At 59.7% G+C, this 20,476-nt stretch overlaps 1 protein-coding gene across 7 annotated transcripts in view; it reads left to right on the top strand.

Annotated features, from left to right (window-relative positions):
- ST3GAL1 (ST3 beta-galactoside alpha-2,3-sialyltransferase 1) overlaps positions 1 to 18,621 on the top strand; it is a 95,601-nt gene extending 76,980 nt beyond the window's left edge. For all 7 annotated transcript variants that reach the window (XM_042924146.1, XM_042924147.1, XM_042924148.1 and 4 more), the window contains 5 exons: positions 7,310 to 7,506; positions 8,557 to 8,736; positions 9,521 to 9,566; positions 10,964 to 11,083; positions 12,873 to 18,621. In XM_042924146.1, coding sequence (XP_042780080.1) covers positions 7,310 to 7,506; positions 8,557 to 8,736; positions 9,521 to 9,566; positions 10,964 to 11,083; positions 12,873 to 13,046 — 717 coding nt within the window. In that variant the 3' untranslated portion in view covers positions 13,047 to 18,621. The remainder of the gene's footprint in view (positions 1 to 7,309; positions 7,507 to 8,556; positions 8,737 to 9,520; positions 9,567 to 10,963; positions 11,084 to 12,872) is intronic.
- The last annotated feature ends 1,855 nt before the right edge of the window (positions 18,622 to 20,476 follow it).

Raw genomic sequence — 20,476 nt, 5'->3', positions numbered from 1 at the left:
ATCCGAATGCGAATGGGGGGGTGGGGTGTGAGCCACGAGGCCATTGACCTTAGCTCATGAAGGCCTTCCTGTATCATGTTACGAAGTGGAGTTGAGTGAAGGCTGAGAAAACCAGGGGGGGCTTCCTGTAAGAAGCCGACTTTCCCTTTCAGCAACTCTTTTTTTTTCTTTCTTCTTTCTTTTTTTTTTTTTTTTTTTTCGTTTTTTTGTCTATTTTTGGGAGAGAGCGCATGGGGCAGGGGAGAAGCAGAGAGAGAGGGAGACAGAGGATCCGAAGCAGGGTCTGTGCTGACAGCATAAAGCCCGACATGGGGCTCGAGCTCACAAGCTGTGAGATCATGACCTGAGCCAAAATCAGATGCTCAACCGACTGAGCCACCCAGGCGCCCCTCTTTAAGCACCTCTTGCACTCCGGGAGCTTGTGGTCCACTTGGACAGCTGCGAAGAGGCTGAAATGACTCAGAAGAAGTGAATCGGAATGCCTGGGCTGAGCCTTGGTTCACTCACTGAGCTGTGTTGATCACGTCAGTGTGCAGGTCCTGGGGTGCGTTCCGGGGAGGTGACAGAACAGAGCAGGCAGGGTCTACACCCCCTCGAAGATTCCAGAGTCTGCTAAAGGAGGCAGTGGACCAAAGCTTGGCCAGGCAGGGTTTCGCCCTCACACTCTTGACACTTGGGCCTGGATACCTCTTTGTTTCTGGGACTGTCGTGCACATCGTAAGACGTTTGCCACAAGTATCCCTGGTCTCTATCCACTAAATGCCGGCCTCACCCGTCCCCCAGCTGTGAGAACCAAAACGTCTCCGGATGTTACCAGATGACCCTGGCAGGGAACTTCTAGAGTGGACAGCCAGGACGGTATTCATCGACCTCCTTCCCTAAGGCCCTCAGGGAGGGCAGTTTCTAAAATTCGCAGGCTGGGCCGAGCCCAGAATGTACAACAAGGTGTAAGAAAAGCACATCAGTTTCTCGCTATACCCTAGGTATCTTCACAGAACATGCTCTGTGCCTTCTAGACTTAGAAATCAGGGCGTAGCGTCACGGTCCCTGGGTTTTGCTCCTGACGTCCTAGGTCTTACCAAGAGTGCTTTTGAGTGAACCTCTTCATCTTGCCGAGTCTCAGACTGAGGTTATGCTGGCCGCCTTGCCCTGTTCTCTACGACACGGCAAACATCAGCTGCTATCATTTCTTTAAAAAAATTTTTTTTTAACGTCTGTTTATTTTTGAGACAGAGAGAGACAGAGCATGAATGGGAGAGGGTCAGAGAGAGAGGGAGACACAGAATCCGAAGCAGGCTCCAGGCTCTGAGCTGTCAGCACAGAGCCCGACGCGGGGCTTGAACTCACGGACCGTGAGATCATGACCTGAGCCGAAGTCGGACGCCCAACCGACTGAGCCACCCAGGCGCCCCTAGCTGCTAACATTTCTATTTATTTATTTATTTTTTTTTTTTGCTGGCTGAATGGGCAAGTAGTAATGAATTTGCTTTCCGCACCCCACCCCCAGCGCTTATCAAGGCTGAACATTTTTTTGAGACTGTTAGCATTTTATCAAATTGTCCTCCCACGTCCCCACCCCCAGCTCTTATCTACAGCCCTTCTTTTTCTGCAGCTCAGCCCCTGGTGGCCACTTGGAAGAGATGGGCCCTGGGAAGAGGGAGCCCCGGTGAACAGAAATCGATAGCAACGAGCCGGGCGTTAGAGCTTCCGGGTTCCTTGCCAGGATGCGGGCCACATGTCTGGCGTGAAGAAGCGGGACACCACGTCTGACAGGCACCCCTGTTCTGTGGGTGGAGGCCCGGAATATTTGCAATCAAAAGCAGCTTAGGGATTCCAAGATGCGTCAGGGCTGGGCTTGTGGGCCCCCAGACAGCCGGGGCAAAAGGTCCCTGACGGATCCAGACCCAGGGCTCCAACCACAGAGCCCCCGCCTTTAAAATGTCGTGAGCCCAGCTGCGGGGCGCTCGGCTGGCAGGGAGCCAGCGGAAGGTGGCTCACACCGTGTGACTCCCACACTCGCCGCGTCCCAGACCCCTCGGAGCCCGGCGTGGAGCCGACGGCTGGAGTTCCAGCTCGGTCCGTACCCAGGGAGCACCCAGCCAGGCGAGGCCACTCAGCCACCAGTGGGGGAGCCGGGCCCACAGACCCTTCGTCCCTCCTTCCCCGGGGTTTTGGGAAAGTGCGGAGGATGTGATGTCGGGGCCCGGGGCCGACCAGCCGAGCCGGGGGGACTCTGAGGCCAGAAATGTGGGGTCCTGCGTCTCTGAGCTTCAGGGTCCCCGTGGGCCTCAGGGGCCTCCCGGCAGGTGAAAAACACAAGGCAGATGTAGCCCCGACGGGAGCAGGAAGACCGGGGCAATCGCACAGGGTCCCCCTCAGGCTTGGTGCCCACCCCCCATCTGCCTGCCCGGTGACCTTCTCCTCCCGCCTCTGCCCCAGGCACCCCGTGTCCCGGCCACATTTCCACTCCTGAGACGGGCCACACGGAGTTGGGCCCTCCCGCTCCGTGGGGCCCGGGGTCCTGCCCCAACCACAGGAGACGTCTTTTCTGCCCCGATCATTGTGCCCAGTGCACTTGATAATCGCAGCCCCCATCCAATGCCAAGCGCCACTGTGGCCAAGCTTTCCAGGCACTGCCCTCCAGCCCCCCCCGACTTCACCACAGCCCGGGAGGTCATCTTACCTCCGTTTCTCACTGGTGAGGCTCACCTCACTGGTGAGGGGCACAGGGGGATCACATTCTAGTGCCTAAGCCCTGGAGCCAGGCCCGGCTACTCATATCTTGGGGGGCCCTGGGGAACCCACTCCACCTCACCGCACCTCAGTTTTCTCATCTGTAAAATGGGTGCCTCGTATCACCTTTCTCGTAGGATGGTTATGGGAAATAAATGAGAAAACGCCTATGAAGTTCTCAGCGCAGGGCCCGGCGTGTAAGAGGAGCCACAGAATGTGTGGGGGGCGCCTGGGTGGCTCGGTCGGTTAAGCTTTCTGACTCTTGGTTTCGCGGTTCAGGTCGCGATCTTGCAGTTCGAGAGGTCAGGCTCTGCGTCAGGTGCAGAACCTGCTTGGGATTCTGTGTCTCGCTTACTCTCTCTCTGCCTCTCCCTCTGAATGAATAAATAAATAAATAAATAAATAAATAAATAAATACACAAACTTAAGAAAACAACAAAAAAACAATGCATGCCCCCACCTATGATGGGCTTTCAAAGTCCGCCAAAAGTCCCTGCTCTAACCTGCCCACGCCACACGGCCTCGAGCACATGACGGGACCCGAGGTTCCCAGCACATGCATAAGGGCCAGGACCAATATCGTGGGGGATTGTGGGAGGCCTCCCAGGTGCCGCCCGGCAGGCTGGACCAGGAAGGAGGAGCAGGGTTCACTGGACGGAGAAGGAAGGAGGGATGGGAGGAGAGGGTACCTCTTTGCAGCGCACACGGGGGCTTGCGACAGGGGGCACAGAAGGCCAGACATCACGCCTCCAGGCTGGGCTATCTGTGCTGTGGTTCACGCCCCCAAGATCCCCGTGGGATCACGTGCAAGGGCATGTGCAGTGAGGGAGGCTCTCCCAGACTGTTCTCCGAGCGTGAGTGTGCCCAGGATGTGCGCCCCCCTGTCCCAGCCCGCCGAGGTGGGTCCCGCAGTGGAGACGGCGTGCCCGGCCCTCCCTCGCTGCGGACGGCTCCCGCCCCTCGCGGACGCATCCCGGACTTGGCCTCTGCTTCCCGGCCCCGCCCGGAGTCGCATGCGTTCTCGAGGTTCCCCGTCCACAGTTGGCAGGTGCCTCCGGAGCACGGACTGGATGCAGACAAGGATGCTGGGAAACTCCTCAGGACGAGCGAGAAGGGGAGGGTGAACTTTGAACGCAACATTCTCTCCGATGCGCAAGTCAGCACCTGGCAGCGCCCTTCCTGTTACTTACAAAAGGCAGGGAAACGCGACAGACTGTTCCTTCCCAAGGAGGACAGGGGCAGGGACGCAGCACTGAGTGCCCTGCCCCGACTGATCCAGCTGGCGGGTGGGTGATTTCGGATTCTAACCTGCAGAAACACAGCCCGGCTTTCCTCCCCCACGTTCTTCCCGGCTGTGCGGCTGACGCGGCCAAGGGCCTGGCCCCTTCCCCTCTCGGGGCCTCGGGGTCTCCAGCGCTGCCAGGAAAGCCCTGCAGCGGACCCCGAATTGCTGACATGGGGCCATGTGCCGCCTGTGCGTGGCCAGCGGCGTGATTCTAGGTGATGCGAGGGCGTCAGACGCGAGGGTTCCAGAATCGCGCATCTCAGAGCGAGGAAGGGAGTCCGCTGTCATTCTCTCGCTGGGTCTGCAGTCGCGAGGACTTGAACCTGACCCGATGTTTCCTTTTGCACTTCAACACCTGCCGGCTTTCCTTCTAACGGAGGGTGGGCATCTTGCCCAGGCAAGCAACCGAATGAGACGAAATGAAATAACGTTATTTTGTTTTCATTGTTTTCTGCAATTACTTTCTTCTTCTTCTTCTTCTTCTTCTTCTTCTTCTTCTTCTTCTTCTTCTTCTTCTCCTCGTCCTCCTCCTCCTCCTCCTCCTCCTCTTCCTCCTCCTCCTCCTCCTCCTCCTCCTCCTCCTTCTCCTTCTTCTCCTTCTTCTCCTGCCAAGTAATCCTTGCTGTCCCTTTGTGGTGGGGATGTGAGAGTTCCTTTTAAAATGAACTTCCTTTTTTTTTTTTTTTTTCCTGCAATGAGTCATGAATGATGAGTAAGTCAGTAATAGCCGGGCTCAAGAGGATGCTGTGCTGTGCTCCCGAGTCACGTCCCCTGCCGGCTTCAAGCCCCGGGGCCTCCGAGGCAAAGCACGCACACAGGTGATATACTAGGTGCTCAGTAAATACTGCTGAGCGCTGGATTGAAGAATGCCACGTCACCCCTGAATCCCACAGACTGTGTCAGACTCCCCCGAGGTAATGACACAACGTGAGGACGCTGGTCCTGAGCGTGTCTTCGCAGTGCTTGGGCGCAAAGGGGCCCTTCCTGGGTGGGGCCGTTTATGGAGGCTCCTGAAGGAGAGCTTGGCTGGGGCCCTCTGCCTGTCCCAGCATTGCCCGGGAGCGGTTGGAAATGCAGGTTCTTGGGCCCAGCCCAGCCCTACTGAGTCGGGCTCCTTGATTCGGTAGCTTCCCGGGAGATCTTATCAGAAGCAGGTGTTTAACCTGGAGATTATTCTTTTTTTCTGTGTTAAAATGTACCTAACAGTATTTGCTACCTTAACCATAAGGTAAGCGTACAATTCAGTGGCTTTAAGCACATTCCCACTGTTGTGTAACCCTCACCACCACCTATAGCCAGCATTTTTTCACCGTGTCCCCCAAACCCTGCACCTGTTAAACCCTAACTCCTCTTCCTCCTCCCCCGGCCCCGGGCAACCACCATTCTGCCTTCTGCCGCTATGGATCTGACCCCTCAGTATTTGTCTTCTTGTGTCCGGCTTACTTCACCAAGCATGGGTTTCCAAGGCCCCCCCATGCTGTAGCGTCCATCAAAATTTCCTTCTTTTTTATGACCCGAGTGATGTTCCACGCCTGAACTAAAGGAGCCATCCGGGCTTACCGATGGGCCTCTCCTTTGGAGATCTGATTCCTTCCGTCACAGGGCGGTGGGGGCCTGCGTGCCTCTGGGTCTCCCTATGTGCCCCGTCACTAATATCCTGGACAATGGCCAAAGCAATCTCTAACCTCTCCTTTCTTTCCCAGTCACTGCCCCGGGCCTGGAGCTGGGAGAGGCTGGTGGGACTTACCCCGCAGCCACCTCCCCCAAGCCCAGGGGCTGGGCTTTCCCGAGGTCTAGGTTCCAAGGGTCTGAGACAGGGGCCGTGTTGTGGGAGAGACTTTACGTTCGGTTTCCAAAAGCCTGGGTTCAAATACTGGCTTGGATTTGGGACATGTGGTTCCACCAGGCCAGGCCCCAGAACATCCTTCTCACCTACATTCCAGTGTGCTGTGATATATACACCGCAACATGGTGACAGAGTCCGATGGGATGCTCCTTAGGAAATGTCTCCAGGTTCTACCAGGAGTGAGGAAGTCAGAAGTCTCGAGCTTGGTCTTAAAGGGTGAAAGCGATTTGCCAGGCAGACATTGGAGGCCTTGACGAATCCAGCAAAGGGCTAGTTTCTCCGTCTTGCTGGAGCCCAGTGGTCCCTGGGGGGTGGGGGGTGGGGGGTGGTCAGGAGGAGGAAGGGAGCAGAGGCGGGGGTGGTGGGCACGGAGGGTCACCTGACCTTTCTCTCGTGTGGCTTTCTCATATTACCGGGTCTCGATGCCTCAGTGGCTGGCAGAGTAGCTCGCACACAGTAGGTGCTCAATAAACATTTGCGGAATATAAGTGAATGATCTTTCCCACCTCCCTGAGGGGTTCCTGGGCTTCCGGAGAGAGCTGTCTGAGCCTCCTCAGTCTCCAGGTGCCCAGCAAAAAGGAAGGTGCCAGGGAGGGACCCAGTGAGCACAGGGGGGGAGCTCTGGGCCCAGTGAGCACAGGGGGGAGCTAGGGGCCCAGTGAGCACAGAGGGAAGGGGCTCCGGGCCCAGTGAGCACAGCGGGGAGGGGTTTGGGGCCCAGTGAGCACAGCGGGGAGGGGTTTGGGGCCCAGTGAGCACAGCGGGGAGGGGCTTGGGGCCCAGTGAGCACAGGGGGCAGCTTGGGGCCCAGTGAGCACAGCGGGGGAGCTCTGGGCCCAGTGAGCACAGGGGGGAGCTAGGGGCCCAGTGAGCACAGAGGGAAGGGGCTCCGGGCCCAGTGAGCACAGCGGGGAGGGGTTTGGGGCCCAGTGAGCACAGCGGGGAGGGGTTTGGGGCCCAGTGAGCACAGCGGGGAGGGGCTTGGGGCCCAGTGAGCACAGGGGGCAGCTTGGGGCCCAGTGAGCACAGCGGGGGAGCTCTGGGCCCAGTGAGCACAGGGGGGAGCTAGGGGCCCAGTGAGCACAGAGGGAAGGGGCTCCGGGCCCAGTGAGCACAGCGGGGAGGGGTTTGGGGCCCAGTGAGCACAGCGGGGAGGGGCTTGGGGCCCAGTGAGCACAGGGGGCAGCTTGGGGCCCAGTGAGCACAGCGGGGGAGCTCTGGGCCCAGTGAGCACAGGGGGCAGCTTGGGGCCCAGTGAGCACAGGGGGGAGCTAGGGGCCCAGTGAGCACAGGGGGCAGCTTGGGGCCCAGTGAGCACAGCGGGGAGGGGCTCGGGGCCCAGCGAGCACACGTGGGGCGCTGGGGGCCCAGCAGCCGGCTGGCTGAGCAGCGGCCAGAGGCAGCACAGCTGGGCTGACCTGTCTCCTTCCGTCCTCGGCCCGCAGAGGCTCCAGCGGGAGAAGCAACCCAATAACCTGAACGATACCATCAAGGAGCTGTTCCAGGTGGTGCCTGGGAACGTGGACCCCCTGCTGGAGAAGAAGTCGGGGGGCTGCCGGCGCTGTGCCGTGGTGGGCAACTCCGGGAACCTGAGGGAGTCCTGGTACGGGCCTCAGATAGACGGCCACGACTTCGTGCTGAGGTGAGCGCCCGTCCCCTTAGCTGCTAGAGGCGCCTCGGCCCAGGGTCAGGAGGTCGAGACACCCCAGTCCTGGCATGGCCGGGCTCCCCCGCGGGCCCCAGCCCCCCCCCCCCCCGCCCCCCGAGGGCCTCAGTTTCCCCAGCCGTGCATCGTGGGAGGGAAGCGGACGAGCAGCGCCTCTCTGGACCCAGATGGGAAACGACTCGCGGGAGGAAGCCAGCGGGGCCGGGAGCTTGGCACGGAGACGCCTGGCGAGAGGGCAAGATTCAGTTGAAGACTCCCGTTTAATCTTGAAAACTCAGTCCCGTTTTGCAGTCGAGGCCGTAGTAAAACCGCATGTCTTTAACGTAAATTCGTTTCCCCGTCACCGAGTAAAAACAGATCCTCCAGGAAGACGCGTATCCTGGGTTTCTTGTCATAATCTCCACCACACTGTGCGCTCGGCCCCCGGGGTCACGAGCGCCTCAGCGCGAGGACAGGCAGCAGGGGGCTGCTGCTCCCCAGGGGCCTTCCAGAACAGTCTCCCGTTGCCGTGGTCTCTGCGTTTATGCCCCTAGACCCCTCGCCTGGCTTCTGGGAGCCTCAGTGTGCCCGGCGTGCAGCAGGAATATTCGTGGTGAGGGGGAGCGGGTCAGACAAACCTGAATTGGAGCCTGCCACCCGGAAGCTGTGTGTCCTGAGACAAATTCTTTGCCTTCGGGTTTCTTCCACCGGAAAATAGGGCCTCAGGACGCCTCCCAGGCCTGGTTGGCATTACCATTAAGGTGTTAACGAGGTGCATTGAGGGGCCAGGGTGGTGCCCTGTGCTTCCTAGGTCATCAGCAGAGACGATGGTCAGGCTCGCGTGAGGTCGTAAAAGAAACGGAGAGAAAACGAACAACGCAAGCTTTTGCGCTGCGTCTTAAGGCCTTGAGTCCCTTTTCCAGCTCAGGAAGCTGGGGCCCAGCCGCGGAGGGTGAGGCACCAGAGGTGACATCACAGGCTTGTGGAGCTAAGGCTGACCCGTGCCCGTGGGATGCGACGCGCGACCTTCTGTCCCTTGTCCCCCAGGATGAACAAGGCCCCCACAGCGGGCTTTGAGGCCGACGTCGGGAGCAAGACCACGCACCATCTGGTGTACCCCGAGAGCTTCAGGGAGCTGGGGGAGAACGTCAGCATGGTCCTGGTCCCCTTCAAGACCACCGACCTGGAGTGGGTGGTCAGTGCCACCACCACGGGCACCATCTCTCAGTGAGTCCCCTGGGGGCTGGGGTGGAGAGGCCCCTCCCCTCCCTCCCCTCCCTCCCCTCCCTCCCCTGCCCTTTGCCCCCCTCCCCCTCCCCCCCCTCTGAAGAGGGCTCAGAGGCCCGCCCTGAGCATGCTGTCCTAGCTTGAGAGCCAGGCTCGGGTTCCTAGCTCCCTCCCTCTTCCTGAAAGGAAGTGGCTTCACTGTCCTCACGGCCAGAAGCCTCCTTGTCTGAGGGCCAGCCAGCAAGCCTGACGGATTGGGGTACAGGACGCCAGGGGCCGCCCTCCCAGGAGGGCCCTGAGGGAGGCGGGCTCAAGCAGGGGAGGAGCGAGTGGGCCAGGCCTGGGCTCGGCTGCCCTCCCACCCTGTCCCCCTTAGAAGGAACGTGAGGCCGGGTGGCCGGGCGTTTACACCTTCACCTTGGGGCACACGTAACCTTGCAGATGGAAAGGGGGCGTTCGTGGGGCTCATCGGCCAGCGCCCTAGCAGTGGCAACGTGCGCTCTGGCCTCTGCCGCGCTCCGTGGTGTGGGGGCTTGGAGAAAGTCACCCCCCTCCCCCCACCTTTCTGGGGGAAAGGCGGCGGTTTGAAAGAAGTTCCTGAATTAGCCACGAGCGCCCTCTGGTGTCTACAGAGGGCCACTGCTGCAGGGGGACGGGGCTGTGGCAGGGAGGCCGCATCCTTCCCTCCCTCTCCAGTGTCCCCCAGCCAGAGCTGCGTGCAGGCAGCCTGCCACCGCCCCCCCCCCCCCCGCCCCCGCATTAACCGCTCTTTCTCCCCTTGCAGCACCTACGTCCCTGTCCCCGCGAAGATCAAAGTGAAAAAGAATAAGGTGAGTCGAACTCGGCCCCTTCTCCTCTGAGCTCAGGCTCCTTTCGAAGGAGCTGTACGAGGCTGGAAAGCACCACCTCCCCCCACTGCCGGCGCCTGGCCGCAGAGAGCCCTTGGGCCCCCCGTGCCCGCGGAGGCCGTAGCCCCCACTCAGCTCCCCTGCTCCACAAACACCGGGAAGCTGTCCCCGAGTGGGGGTCCCGGACCAGCAGCGTCACTGGGATCCTGTCACAGATGCAGAGACTCAGACCCACCCCAGACCTGCTGAATGAGACACTCTAAGAGGAGGGGAGGGGGCAGCGATCCGGGCTTTTACCAGCCCTCCAGGGATGCTGATGCCGGCTGCTCTTTGAGACCCAGCGCTGTATGGCGTGAGCTTCTCACAGCCAGACCTCCCCTCCTGCCTCCATAGCTCCATTGTCCCCCGGGGGCCCCTGGTATGGGGGTTGGCCAAGACGTGGGCAAAGGGCGGAAGGATGGAAGAAGTGAAGTGTCCACCCCACTGGTCCTTTGCATATGCTGTCCTCTTCAGATGGTGAGGTCAAGATCAGAGAGGTCGAGTAACTTGCTCAGGAACACACAGCCAGTTTGTGGTATGGCTGGCCCCGGGCCTCCAGCACCTGCCATTTGCATGGGTGCGTCGCCCAGGGAACGGGGGGAGCCCTATGTGGGCCCAGTGGGTACATGGGAAAGCCTCCCAGAGATGGCAGTCCCTTGAGGCCTGGCTGAGTGATGACCGGAGACCTGCACGGTCCTCTGTTCCAGTCCATTCTTGGGGGCTGGCCTTAGGCTTCCTGGACATGCATTCCCTCTACCGCCTGAGACGCCCCCTTCGCTGTCCTCGAAGCAGCCGTGGGGGTGGAGTCAAGGGCAGGTCTGATACCAGGCACCTCCCAGCTTGGCCACCCTGGCTATGTGACACCGGGCACATCACCTAGGCTCTCTGAGCGCGGTTTCCTCATCTATAACACGAGGAGAGGGAAAGCTAGCGTGCGGGGCCATGTCGTGGCACAGAGATCATTCGACGGGTGGGCAGCTCAGCGCCTGTGTTTTCCTGCCCTGTGACAGAGGCGTCCCTGTCCCAGCCACACGCTGTTCCCTGGAACCTCCCTGGCCCGATGTGAATGTTGCCGGAAGTCCTTTTCTCAGCCAGCCTTCTCCCCACCCCCACCCCCGTACTTTATTGCCTTTCTGCTTCATTTCTCTCCGTGGCTCCATAGCTGTGCTCTATCTAGCACTCTCTGCCTCCGCGGTTAGGCCACCGCCGGTCCTTCCCACTCGGAGGGAAGGCCCACGAGGGCAGGGCTGCCGGCTCTGTTCGCTGCCCTGTCCCCCAGGGCCACGACCGTGTGGGGCACCCCGCAGGCGCTCACGGGGGGCCCTGTCCTCTCCCCGCAGATCCTGATATACCATCCGGCCTTCATCAAATACGTCTTTGACAACTGGCTGCAGGGCCACGGGCGATACCCGTCCACCGGCATTCTGTCCGTCATCTTCTCGCTGCACATCTGCGATGAGGTACACCCACCCCCCGTGCCTGCCAGGCCGCCCCCCCCCCCGGGGGGGAGCCCCTCATTCCGCGTTTCTCTGAGCGCCCGGGGGTGCGTCTGCAGTCAGGCTGACCCCCCGGCCTCACCCGGGCCCCGACGTAGCTCTCCTCCCAGAAGCTCCGGTTCCTTCTCTCTACGCTCTGGGCGTTCCCGAGAACGTCGGCAGGGGCAAGGGTGCCGGCTCGCTCTGTGCAGGCTCCGGAGGCCGAGTCACAACTGGCGGGTGGAGGCTCGGATCTGGGGGCAGAATAACGGAGCAGGTCGTAACGGGGGAGAGCTGGGGTCTCGATCCCGGCCGCTCTTAGGATCGTCCCCAGAGCTAAATCCCAGCACCCGGGCCACGCCCGGGCCCGTGTTCGCCAGAATTTCTGAAGGTGGAAACCAGGCACCCAGGGCTTCCACTCTTCACCGACACTGAGAACCAGTGATCTTGCCAAGTGCGCGTTGTGTTTTCCTTCGTGGGTCTGCCTGACCGTCCGCCAAGCCATGCTGATTTGGGGTGCTCACTGCCACCCCGGGGAGAGGAGCAGGGGGGCCACAACACCTACACCCTTCTTCCTCCCTGGCCCTGCGTCAGGCGGGGCAATCAGAGGTCACATGCAGCCATCCCCACCCCTGCCCCACCTGGATCCTGGGGGACATCCAGGGAGGGGGGAGGGGCTGTTCTGTCACCACCCTCCCCGTGCACCCGCACTGTCGCCAGAAGCCTGGGCTGTCTCTCCCAGAAGCCACCTCTCATCCTCACCTCCACCCAGCTGCCTCAGAAATGCTACTCCCTTCTCTTCCCTCCTGCCCCGGGGCCGCTGTGGCCCTGCTGGCCTTCACAAGAAAGCTGTGCTGGCCAGCCGGCCACCGAGGTGTCTCCTGCCCCCGGTGGGGCCCCACCCCCCGAATCTGCCCTCCCCGCTGCCGCAGCCCGGAGAGCATTTCCTCTCCCTGGAGGGCATGTTCCTTCCTGGACATCTTCAACGCCTCCCCTGAGACCCAATTCAAGTGTCACCTCCCATCTCAGATCCCTTGCGTCCTTGGCCCTGCTGTCCTCTGTGCTGCGGGAGCCCTGACGTTAGCCCCCGTCCTCACTGGTGCTTGTGGGAAGTCACAGGCTCCAAGGTCTGAGACCTGACTCCTGAGTCCCTGATTTCCCCAGCACCCACCCAGGTGGCCCCGGTGATGAACTCTGATGTATTTATCGCAGTGCTTGGCACAGAGTGAGTACTCAGTAAACGCTGGTCACGTGTGGGAAAGGCCCCCTGGCCACTGGCCAGTGAGGGCTCCCGAACCGCATGGATATTAGCCTCAGGGAAGAAAGAGTTCAGCACCTACCACCTGCCTCAACGCGGTCATTCTTCTTGGCCCATTTTCCGGATGAGGGACGCGAGGCTCAGAATAGCGGTTTGGTGCTCTCTGGCTCCACGAGGCAGAGCTGGGAGCCCTGCTGGCAACTCCACTCCCCCTGCCCAGTCCCAGGAGCCTCCCTCTGAGAAGAGGCTGTCCTGCGCCGGCACCCTCGGGGCCACCCACGCGCTGGCCTCCCGTCGTGCCTTCTGGCGTTACACTTGACTTTTACGGAACTCGCTTTTGCTTCCCTGAGCCCCTGGGAGTTCCAGTAAGGAACCGGACGGGTTCTACGGAGAAGGGTTTCTAGGAGTCTTGGGAAGCATTGCCTACAGACTCGGGAGATGCCTGCAGGCTCCTCTTCTTAGAGGTTCTACCTGTGGCCCTGCCGTCTGGTTCTGACCTTTGCTTTGCCCCCGCAGGTAAACTTGTACGGCTTCGGGGCAGACAGCAAGGGGAACTGGCATCACTACTGGGAGAACAACCCATCGGCGGGGGCTTTTCGCAAGACCGGGGTGCACGATGGAGACTTTGAGTCCAACGTGACGGCCACCTTGGCGTCCATCAATAAAATCCGGATATTCAAGGGGAGATGACGCTGCAAAGGAGAACTGAGGCACGCCTCTCTGTGTCCAGCCCCAGCCTCTCGCTGGGGCCGTTCTGTCCTGGGAGCTTTGAGGGCCAGCCTCGGGGGTGGGGGCGTTCAGGTGCCCCTCGCGGCCTCCCGCGAGCCAACATTGGGCAGCGTCTGCTCAACAAGGTCCCCGAGCCCCGCCGGGTCTGCGAAGGAAGTCTCAGGACTGGTCTTAGATGGAGAGGGCCCCTCACTGCCATCCTGGAGCTGGAGGGAGGTGGGGAGATGCGGGGGAGGGTCCAGTCTCCAAACACCGAGGTCCCTTTGGCTTCTGGGGAGGGGGCAGATACTTGGGACTCTGTGTTCTAAAGGAAAGGACAGTTTTCCGGGACAGATGGGCAGAGACTTTTCCTCCGCCCGGGGACCCAGGGAAGACCTCGGGACAGAGCCGTGTTGGGCCATGTGGACACGGGGGGCAAGATGGCACCTTTCTTTGCACGATGCCCGGCCCCTCCCTCACTTGGCTCGACAACCCCCCGCCCCCCACCGCCCCGCTGTCGTCCCAAAGCTCATTTATGGTGGCCGGAGAGGCTCCCCGCCCCGAAGGTCTTCACAGACACGTGGCAGAGTGTTTCAGGCCCCGGCAGATGTCTTCTTCCCAAGCCGATGTCCCTTGAGCGATGGATCTTTGTGGCTGTAACCGTGGCTGAGAGCAGATCTGACCACTTCCGCGTGCCTTTGTGTCTGGGGAGAAATACGCGCATTGGCCGAAACAAGGCAAAAGCCTTGACTCGGGAGAGGGGACCCCCAGCAATGCCGCCCCCTTGCCCTGTAGCTCGGGGCATCTTTTCTAGTTTCCTGAGGCAGCGCCTGAGTTGGAGCAGAGCTAGGATGACGGGCAGTGCTGTCCAGAGGCGCGTCAGCCGTGGAACATCATTCTTGCTTACATTCACAGACTGCTGGATGTGGCGCCCATGACCTTCCAAGGCCACGCGTATAACCTCCACCAGCCGGCACTTTCCCCAGGAAACCCACGTTCTGGGCCACGTCCCTGCTGGCCACCTGCACGGTGTCCTGAGGGCTGCAGGGCCATCCCACGAACATGAGTTTCAGAGCGGGAGAAGACATACCTCATTCTCTCCCTCCCGGGCTGCTCTGATCTTTCCTCTTCAGCCTTCCTGATTATTTATTGATTTATTCTTTTAACTCCGCTGACGTCGTGTGCACTTTGTGGCTCTGTGGCTGGTCCTGACGGTTTAATTGAGCTTGTTCTTGCTTCGCCTGGCAGCCGGGGAGTGGGGGAGCTTGAATCTAGGTTCTTGGGGAGCTTCAGACTCGGGGTGGGGGGCGTCTAGGGCTTGGGGCCTTGCCGGTGGGCAGATCCCAGGGTTTCAGGTTGGCAGCTTTGCGGGGTGCTCCGTACCTCCTTCCCTTCGGCCCCGCCTTCCTTCCTCATCATTGTGGATTGGATTCGGTCTCGGGCTAAGAATCTCCAAAACCCAGAGGGACTCCCTTGGGGCCGGGTGGGGAGTGGGGTCACACGTATAGAAGGACAGTGATTGTTGGCTCTAGTTACTGACCCTTAATCAGAAAAACCGCTTTTCCTGTTGAGAGCATTTGCTAACAGGCCATGCCACCTTGAGGAGGCGTGACAGCTTCCTGGGGGAGCATGAGGCATGCCAGTCTGGGAAGCCACGGGGCCTGTCTCCTGCGCTCTCGCGGCTCTCTGGCAAGCCCCGTTCTCCCGGCTGCAGCCTCTCCCTCTACAAACAGGGAGGGAGGCATGTTGTCAGCTCCGGGGCCGCAGGTGGTGTTGGGCAGTTCCCAGGGGTCCCCAGAAATGGCATGCCGCGTTGGTCTCCCCCCCCAAGCCTGTGCATATGAGCATCGTCACCGGGAGAGATTCCTTAGCCTTTGTTAGATTCTCAGAGATTCAGAATCCGGAATGTGATGTATAAAAAAAAAAAAAAACAAACCAACACACAAATGGCGTGTGCCCGTTTTAAAGTCCTCCAAAGCATGAGACTCTCGTGACCGGTGAAGGCTCATCAGTCACTGTGAGGTCAACATCTTGATCGTCCACGCTCAGAGACTAGAGCAGGCATCTGTCGATTGGCTGATTGAGCCCAGGGACAGCCCTTGAGAACCGTGGCCACTGACACAGGGAGCAGGGTGGACTCCCGAGCTCTTCCTGGGTCCATACAGGGGTGACAGGTTCAGGGCGCGCAGTCGGCTCCTGGGCGTTGCTGAGTCAGAACAGGTCCCCGTGGGGAGGAGGCGCAGGCTGTCCGGCCCGGCTGCCCGGTCCTGGCCGTCTCGCCCTCCCGCTAGGCCCGTTCAAGCCCGCCTGCCTTCCCATTTAACAGATCAGAAAAGCAGGACCCGGGGAAGGGAAGCGACTTGCAAAAGTGAACCAACAATCGTGACGGCACGAGTCAACCATTTTGAGCAAAACCAGGAAATCGTCGGCTCTCTGTTTAAAACATCCTGAGGTGGGCTTTCCCAGCTGGGTTCCATCCAGCATCTCAGAGAACTGTGATGGGGGGTGGGCCTCTGCCTTCTCCCACCTGGCTCGTCCCCAGGCTGCCTATGGTGGCCCTGGCAAGCCCTGGTGTCTGCCTTTGCCTCCTTCCCCCCAGTGGGGGAGAAACCTTGCTCCTCCCAGTGCCCCAGCACACGTTTGTGTTCATTGGCTTGGTGAAGGGGTCTAAACCCAATACGCTCCAATCATTTGGACTGGGATCGAATGCGCCGATTGGCTTAAGCCAGTTAGCGTCTCTACCCGGGGTAAGGATGGCTGAGAATTGGGCAAGGCTGTTTCCCACAGAGCATTGAGCGTGCTGTGGGCGGGATAACGAGAAACCCCCAGCCAGAGGAGGCTCTCGAGTGTCCACCCCGCTCACTGTTGGACTCCCAGCCCAGGGCTCTGCCAGGTCTCCAGGCACAGGGCTCCTGGGAGGCCAGCCCCGGGCCCCAGGCATGGAGCAGAGGTGTCCCCGCCCGCAGTCATCAGTGCTGAGCCTAAAGCCAGAAAGATCGGGGCTGAGGAGGAAGGGAGATCTCAGCGCTGTTTCCAACCCCCAGTGAGCCAGGACGCTGATTTTCTTGAGCTGGAGTCACCTCCTGCAAAACCAGCACCTGCTTCCACAGGCCCCCCTGGAGCCCCTGCCCTTACCCCCTCCCCCCGTCAGGGCACAAAGCAGGGCAGGTTTGTAGCGTCTGGCCCCCAGAGCCATCGAGCAGAAAAGAAAGTTCTTAAACCCATGCCTTTTGAGACTCTGGCTTCAGCGGGTGTTGTCGGGCAAACCCCACGGGCTGTGCTCAGTGGGAGAAGCCAGATACAAGAAAACAGGACTTAAAATAGGGAAGCCAGACAAGAAGGTGGGGAGGGCGATTCTTGTAAGTGCTGGGGGCAAGAAGGGCTGGGCCTCTGGGTCAAGGGTGGAGTAGAGTCACAGAGAGTATTTGGAGCCGTGACCTCTGCTTTAAGTGTTCTTGTCAAGGCAGCCCGAACGCAAAAACGGGAAACGGAAAAGAGCTCACCGTCCCCTACATGGGGAGCACCAGAAATGCTTCCTCCAGGGAAGGACAAGCCCCGAGTGGCCGCTGTCCAGCGACAGATGGCCGGCTGCTGGCCACGTGCCATCAGGAGCCAGCAGCTGCCCCTGCGCCACCCCCCCCACCGCCGCCCCCCAGAGCTCGGGGTTATCACTGTGTCCATCACGGACATCTGGTTGGAAGCAGACATTCCCACAGGCCATGTGGTCTGGGAGACGGAGTCAGCTTTCCGCTTTCTCGTCCTGAAGAACCTCTGCCTCTGGGGCACAGAGAGGAGAAGGTGCTGTGGCAGGAGGGGCAGAGACCCCCCCCCCCAAGGTGGCATTCACAGTATGCTGGCATCCGGGCATTAGCAGCTTCCTTGCTCATTAGACGAGCGGCAGTGTGCTTCCCACAAGCGTCCAGCCCACCCCCCCACCCCCCACTTTCCCTCTCAGCCCGTCAGAGACCTGCACTGGTGTTGAACTTGACCCCCTGGCTCAGCCGCCCTCATTGGGCAGAACTCCCATTTGTGTCCACCTGCGGATGGCCGTGACCCCGACGCCAGCTCTGACCTGCCACCTCGCCCCACCCCCCACCCCGGGAGGCGAGCGCCCTCCCCAGCCGCGTCAGCACGTCGCTGAACTCACGTCCAAGCCAAAGGTTCCCGAGCGCTTTCTGCTCCTTGCGGTCTCGTTTGGTTCCTCGTCGTTGTTGTAAAATTTGCTTTCTTTTCCCTCTCGCCTCGTGTTTGTTTTGTAGCCGAGCGCTAATCTGGATGCATTTGGAATGAAGTTAGCCAGAGTCCGCCTTCCTCAGCCTTTGCTCTGTTTTATTTATTGTTGGACATTTCCAATGATCCAAATCAAAGTGAATCAAAAAAAAAAAAAAAGCTATTTTATCGTTTGGGTGTGTGTGTGGTGTTTCTGGGCGGGGGCGGGGCATGCCTTCATGTTGCCCCCCACCCCACAGCTTCCGGTCAGGGGTTCTGCTCAGTGGCTCACCAGCTGAGGGTCTCCTGGCTCTGCGTCCGTCCCTACCAAGTGCCCAGAGGTTCAGGAAGCAGAGCGTTGGCCTCTCAAATGCCACCGTGACTCTCACTGCTGTGTGACTATGGCGAACCACCTCACCTCTCTTACCCTCCGCTGCCCCATCTGCCAAATGGACCTGACCATGCCAGCCGTCAGAAGGGGTGTGAGGTCAAGAATAAAAATCACTCAGGAGGCCCGCCCGAGGAGATCTGCGTCGGCCGCTTCAGGCAGTCGCTGAATGAGCTAGCCTTGGCCGGGGCCCGGGGTGGGCGAGGTAGGGTTCATCTCTTCCCAATAAACGGGTACATCCGTGGATGAATCCCAAGTTTGATCCAAAGTCGGCACAAGTCTCTGACTTTGTGAATAGTCCAGAAATCCAGTCGTGGGGTTCTATAATGTAAAATTTGTGTAAATGGTGAGAGTCCCCAGTTCGTGACGGCTCTCACAACGGCCTGCTGGGCATGAACTTGACTTCTCAAAGCGGTCCTGCGGAGCTGGTGCGTGGTTCCCGGGTTTCCATGTTTGCAAACAGGTGCAGAGTTAAAGCCAGACGAGGGCAGGGGTGGGGTTCAAAGCAAGCGTTCCCTCTGAAGGTCCCGGGCTCCCTGTCACTCTGCTGCCTCCCCAGGGGACGTCTCCCAGGCTGGGACGTTAGGGACGTCTTCCCAAAGTTCTTTGGGAAGTTTGTGGTGAACTTCGGAAAGCAGCCCTCAGAGGCAGGAGGGGACAGAGAGGAACACAGGTGTCCTGGAGTCGGGCGGCCTGTGTTCCTACTTAGCTGTGCGAGTTTGAGCATGTCCCTGAACCTCTCTGTGCCCGAGCTCCTTGTGGATAAAGTCTGGGTGAGGGGGTACCTACCTTAGAAACACGCTTGAGAATTAAATGAGTGAATGCACACCACAGGCTAAGAAGAGAATCTAGTGCCCAGGGAGCCTCCTGTAGATGTCAGCTGTTATTAAAGTCATGAGGAGATGGGGCTCCTGGGTGGCTGGGTCGGTTAAGCGTCCGACTTCGGCTCAGGTCGTGATCTCGCGGTCCATGAGTTCGAGCCCCGCGTCGGGCTCCGTGCCGACCGCTCAGAGCCTGGAGCCTGTTTCCGATTCTGTGTCTCCTTCTCTCTCTGCCCCTCCCCCGTTCATGCTCTGTCTCTCTCTGTCTCAAAAATAAATAAACGTTAAAAAAAAAAAAATTTAAAGTCGTGAGGAGAGAAGGAGATGCCAGCAAAACCGTGAGGCCCCCTGGGGCACCCAGTCCGATTTCTTCTGCCCCCTCTCCTGCCCTGCCCCTGCCGGGGGCTTTTGTGCTGCTTTCTTTCCAAGTGGTTTCTTCAACTCTTAACATTCCCTTTCCTTGTTCCCATCACTTGGCTAACCTCACCCCATCAGGGACCCGCTCTCAGGTATTATTAACATGCGGCCTGCTCCCTCCATTGAGACCCGGCCTCCCCCAAGTTCCCGCCTGGGCGAGCTGCCATTATAGCTGCAATGTGGGAAAGGGGCCACCAGGCGGCGACACACTCAGCCGGGTGGGTGTTCATCCACCCAGTCCCAGGCCCACGGGAAGGGGTAGGAATTAGCTAGGACCCTCCACGGGGAGCCCTGAGGACCTGAAAACATTTCTTCAGGACCCTCTGGCACCTGCCCAGACACAGAGGACAAGAGCCAGAGCCCTCCAGGCCCAGTGCTGTGCACCCCCCACGCCTCCCACAAACGTAGGTCTTCCAGGATTGGGTGTTGGGAACCCTGGGAAGGTCCCCCAGACACACCCCTCATGCGGCCCCAAACACATGCTCGGCTGCTCAGCAAAGAGCTCCTGGAACCAAAAAGAAGTTCCTGGGAAGAAACATTCTCCCTGCTTCTGATTTTAAAACATGAGGACTTTTTTTTTTCAATTTTTTTTTTTTAACATTTATTTATTTTTGAGACAGAGAGAACATGAACAGGGGAGGGTCAGAGCATGAACAGGGGAGGGGCAGAGAAAGAGGGAGACACAGAATCCGAAACAGGCTCCAGGCTCTGAGCTGTCAGCACAGAGCCTGATGCGGGGCTCGAACCCACGGACCGCGAGATCATGACCTGAGCCGAAGTCGGACGCTTCACCGACCGAGCCACCCAGGCGCCCCTAAAACATGAGGACTTTTAAATACATGCACTGATTGAGAAGAGACGAACCCCACCTCAACAATCACGTTTTCCACACCTGCCACTCCCTTTTTAAAATTCTTCCTTTTTTCGTTACTGTCGATGTCCCACGGTGTTTGGGGGGACAAGTCTGCCTCAAAAGTCATTTTGCCCCCGCGTCCGTGAGGAAGTGCCTAGGAAGTGTGCCTGTCCTGTGAGACACAGCGTCACCCAGCAAGGTGGAGGGTGTCCCCGCTTCCTCTGGTGCCCGGCCCACGGGGGACCCCCTCAGCTGTCCTCACCACGCCTCAGGCAGCTGCTTTACTTATACCAGGATTCACTACAGGTCGCGTCACAAAAGGAAACGTTCTGTGTATTCAGAACCAAGTGACGTCCAGGTCAAGGGAGGTCCAGGGCACCTTTGCTGCAGGGGCCCGGTGAGGAAATGTCCCCCAGTGATTCAAGGGTCCCTCTGCACCTGCTGGGGAAGGACCCGCCTCTGTTTCTGCTTCTGCTTCGTTCACTGATGCAACAACACCTGCCAAGTAGAGGCATCCCCGGGGCCCGGGTTCTGTCACCCCAATTCACGATCTCCATCTGTGGGACGATGCTGACAGATTCACGTGCCCCTGTCGCTCCCCTCCCTCTAAGCGCTCCCCCTCCCAGACCTGCCCAAGCCCTGGAGCCCCATAGAACAAGGTGAAGCCCTTCTGATCGTCCTCAGCTGAAACACTGGGTCCTCACAGGATGGCTGAATCCCAGGT

The sequence above is a fragment of the Panthera leo genome, chromosome F2, assembly GCF_018350215.1.
Source record: "Panthera leo isolate Ple1 chromosome F2, P.leo_Ple1_pat1.1, whole genome shotgun sequence".
NCBI classification, from domain to species: Eukaryota; Metazoa; Chordata; class Mammalia; order Carnivora; family Felidae; genus Panthera; species Panthera leo.
Note: the sequence above shows the minus strand (reverse complement) of the source record. Positions and strands in the feature narration are given on the sequence as shown.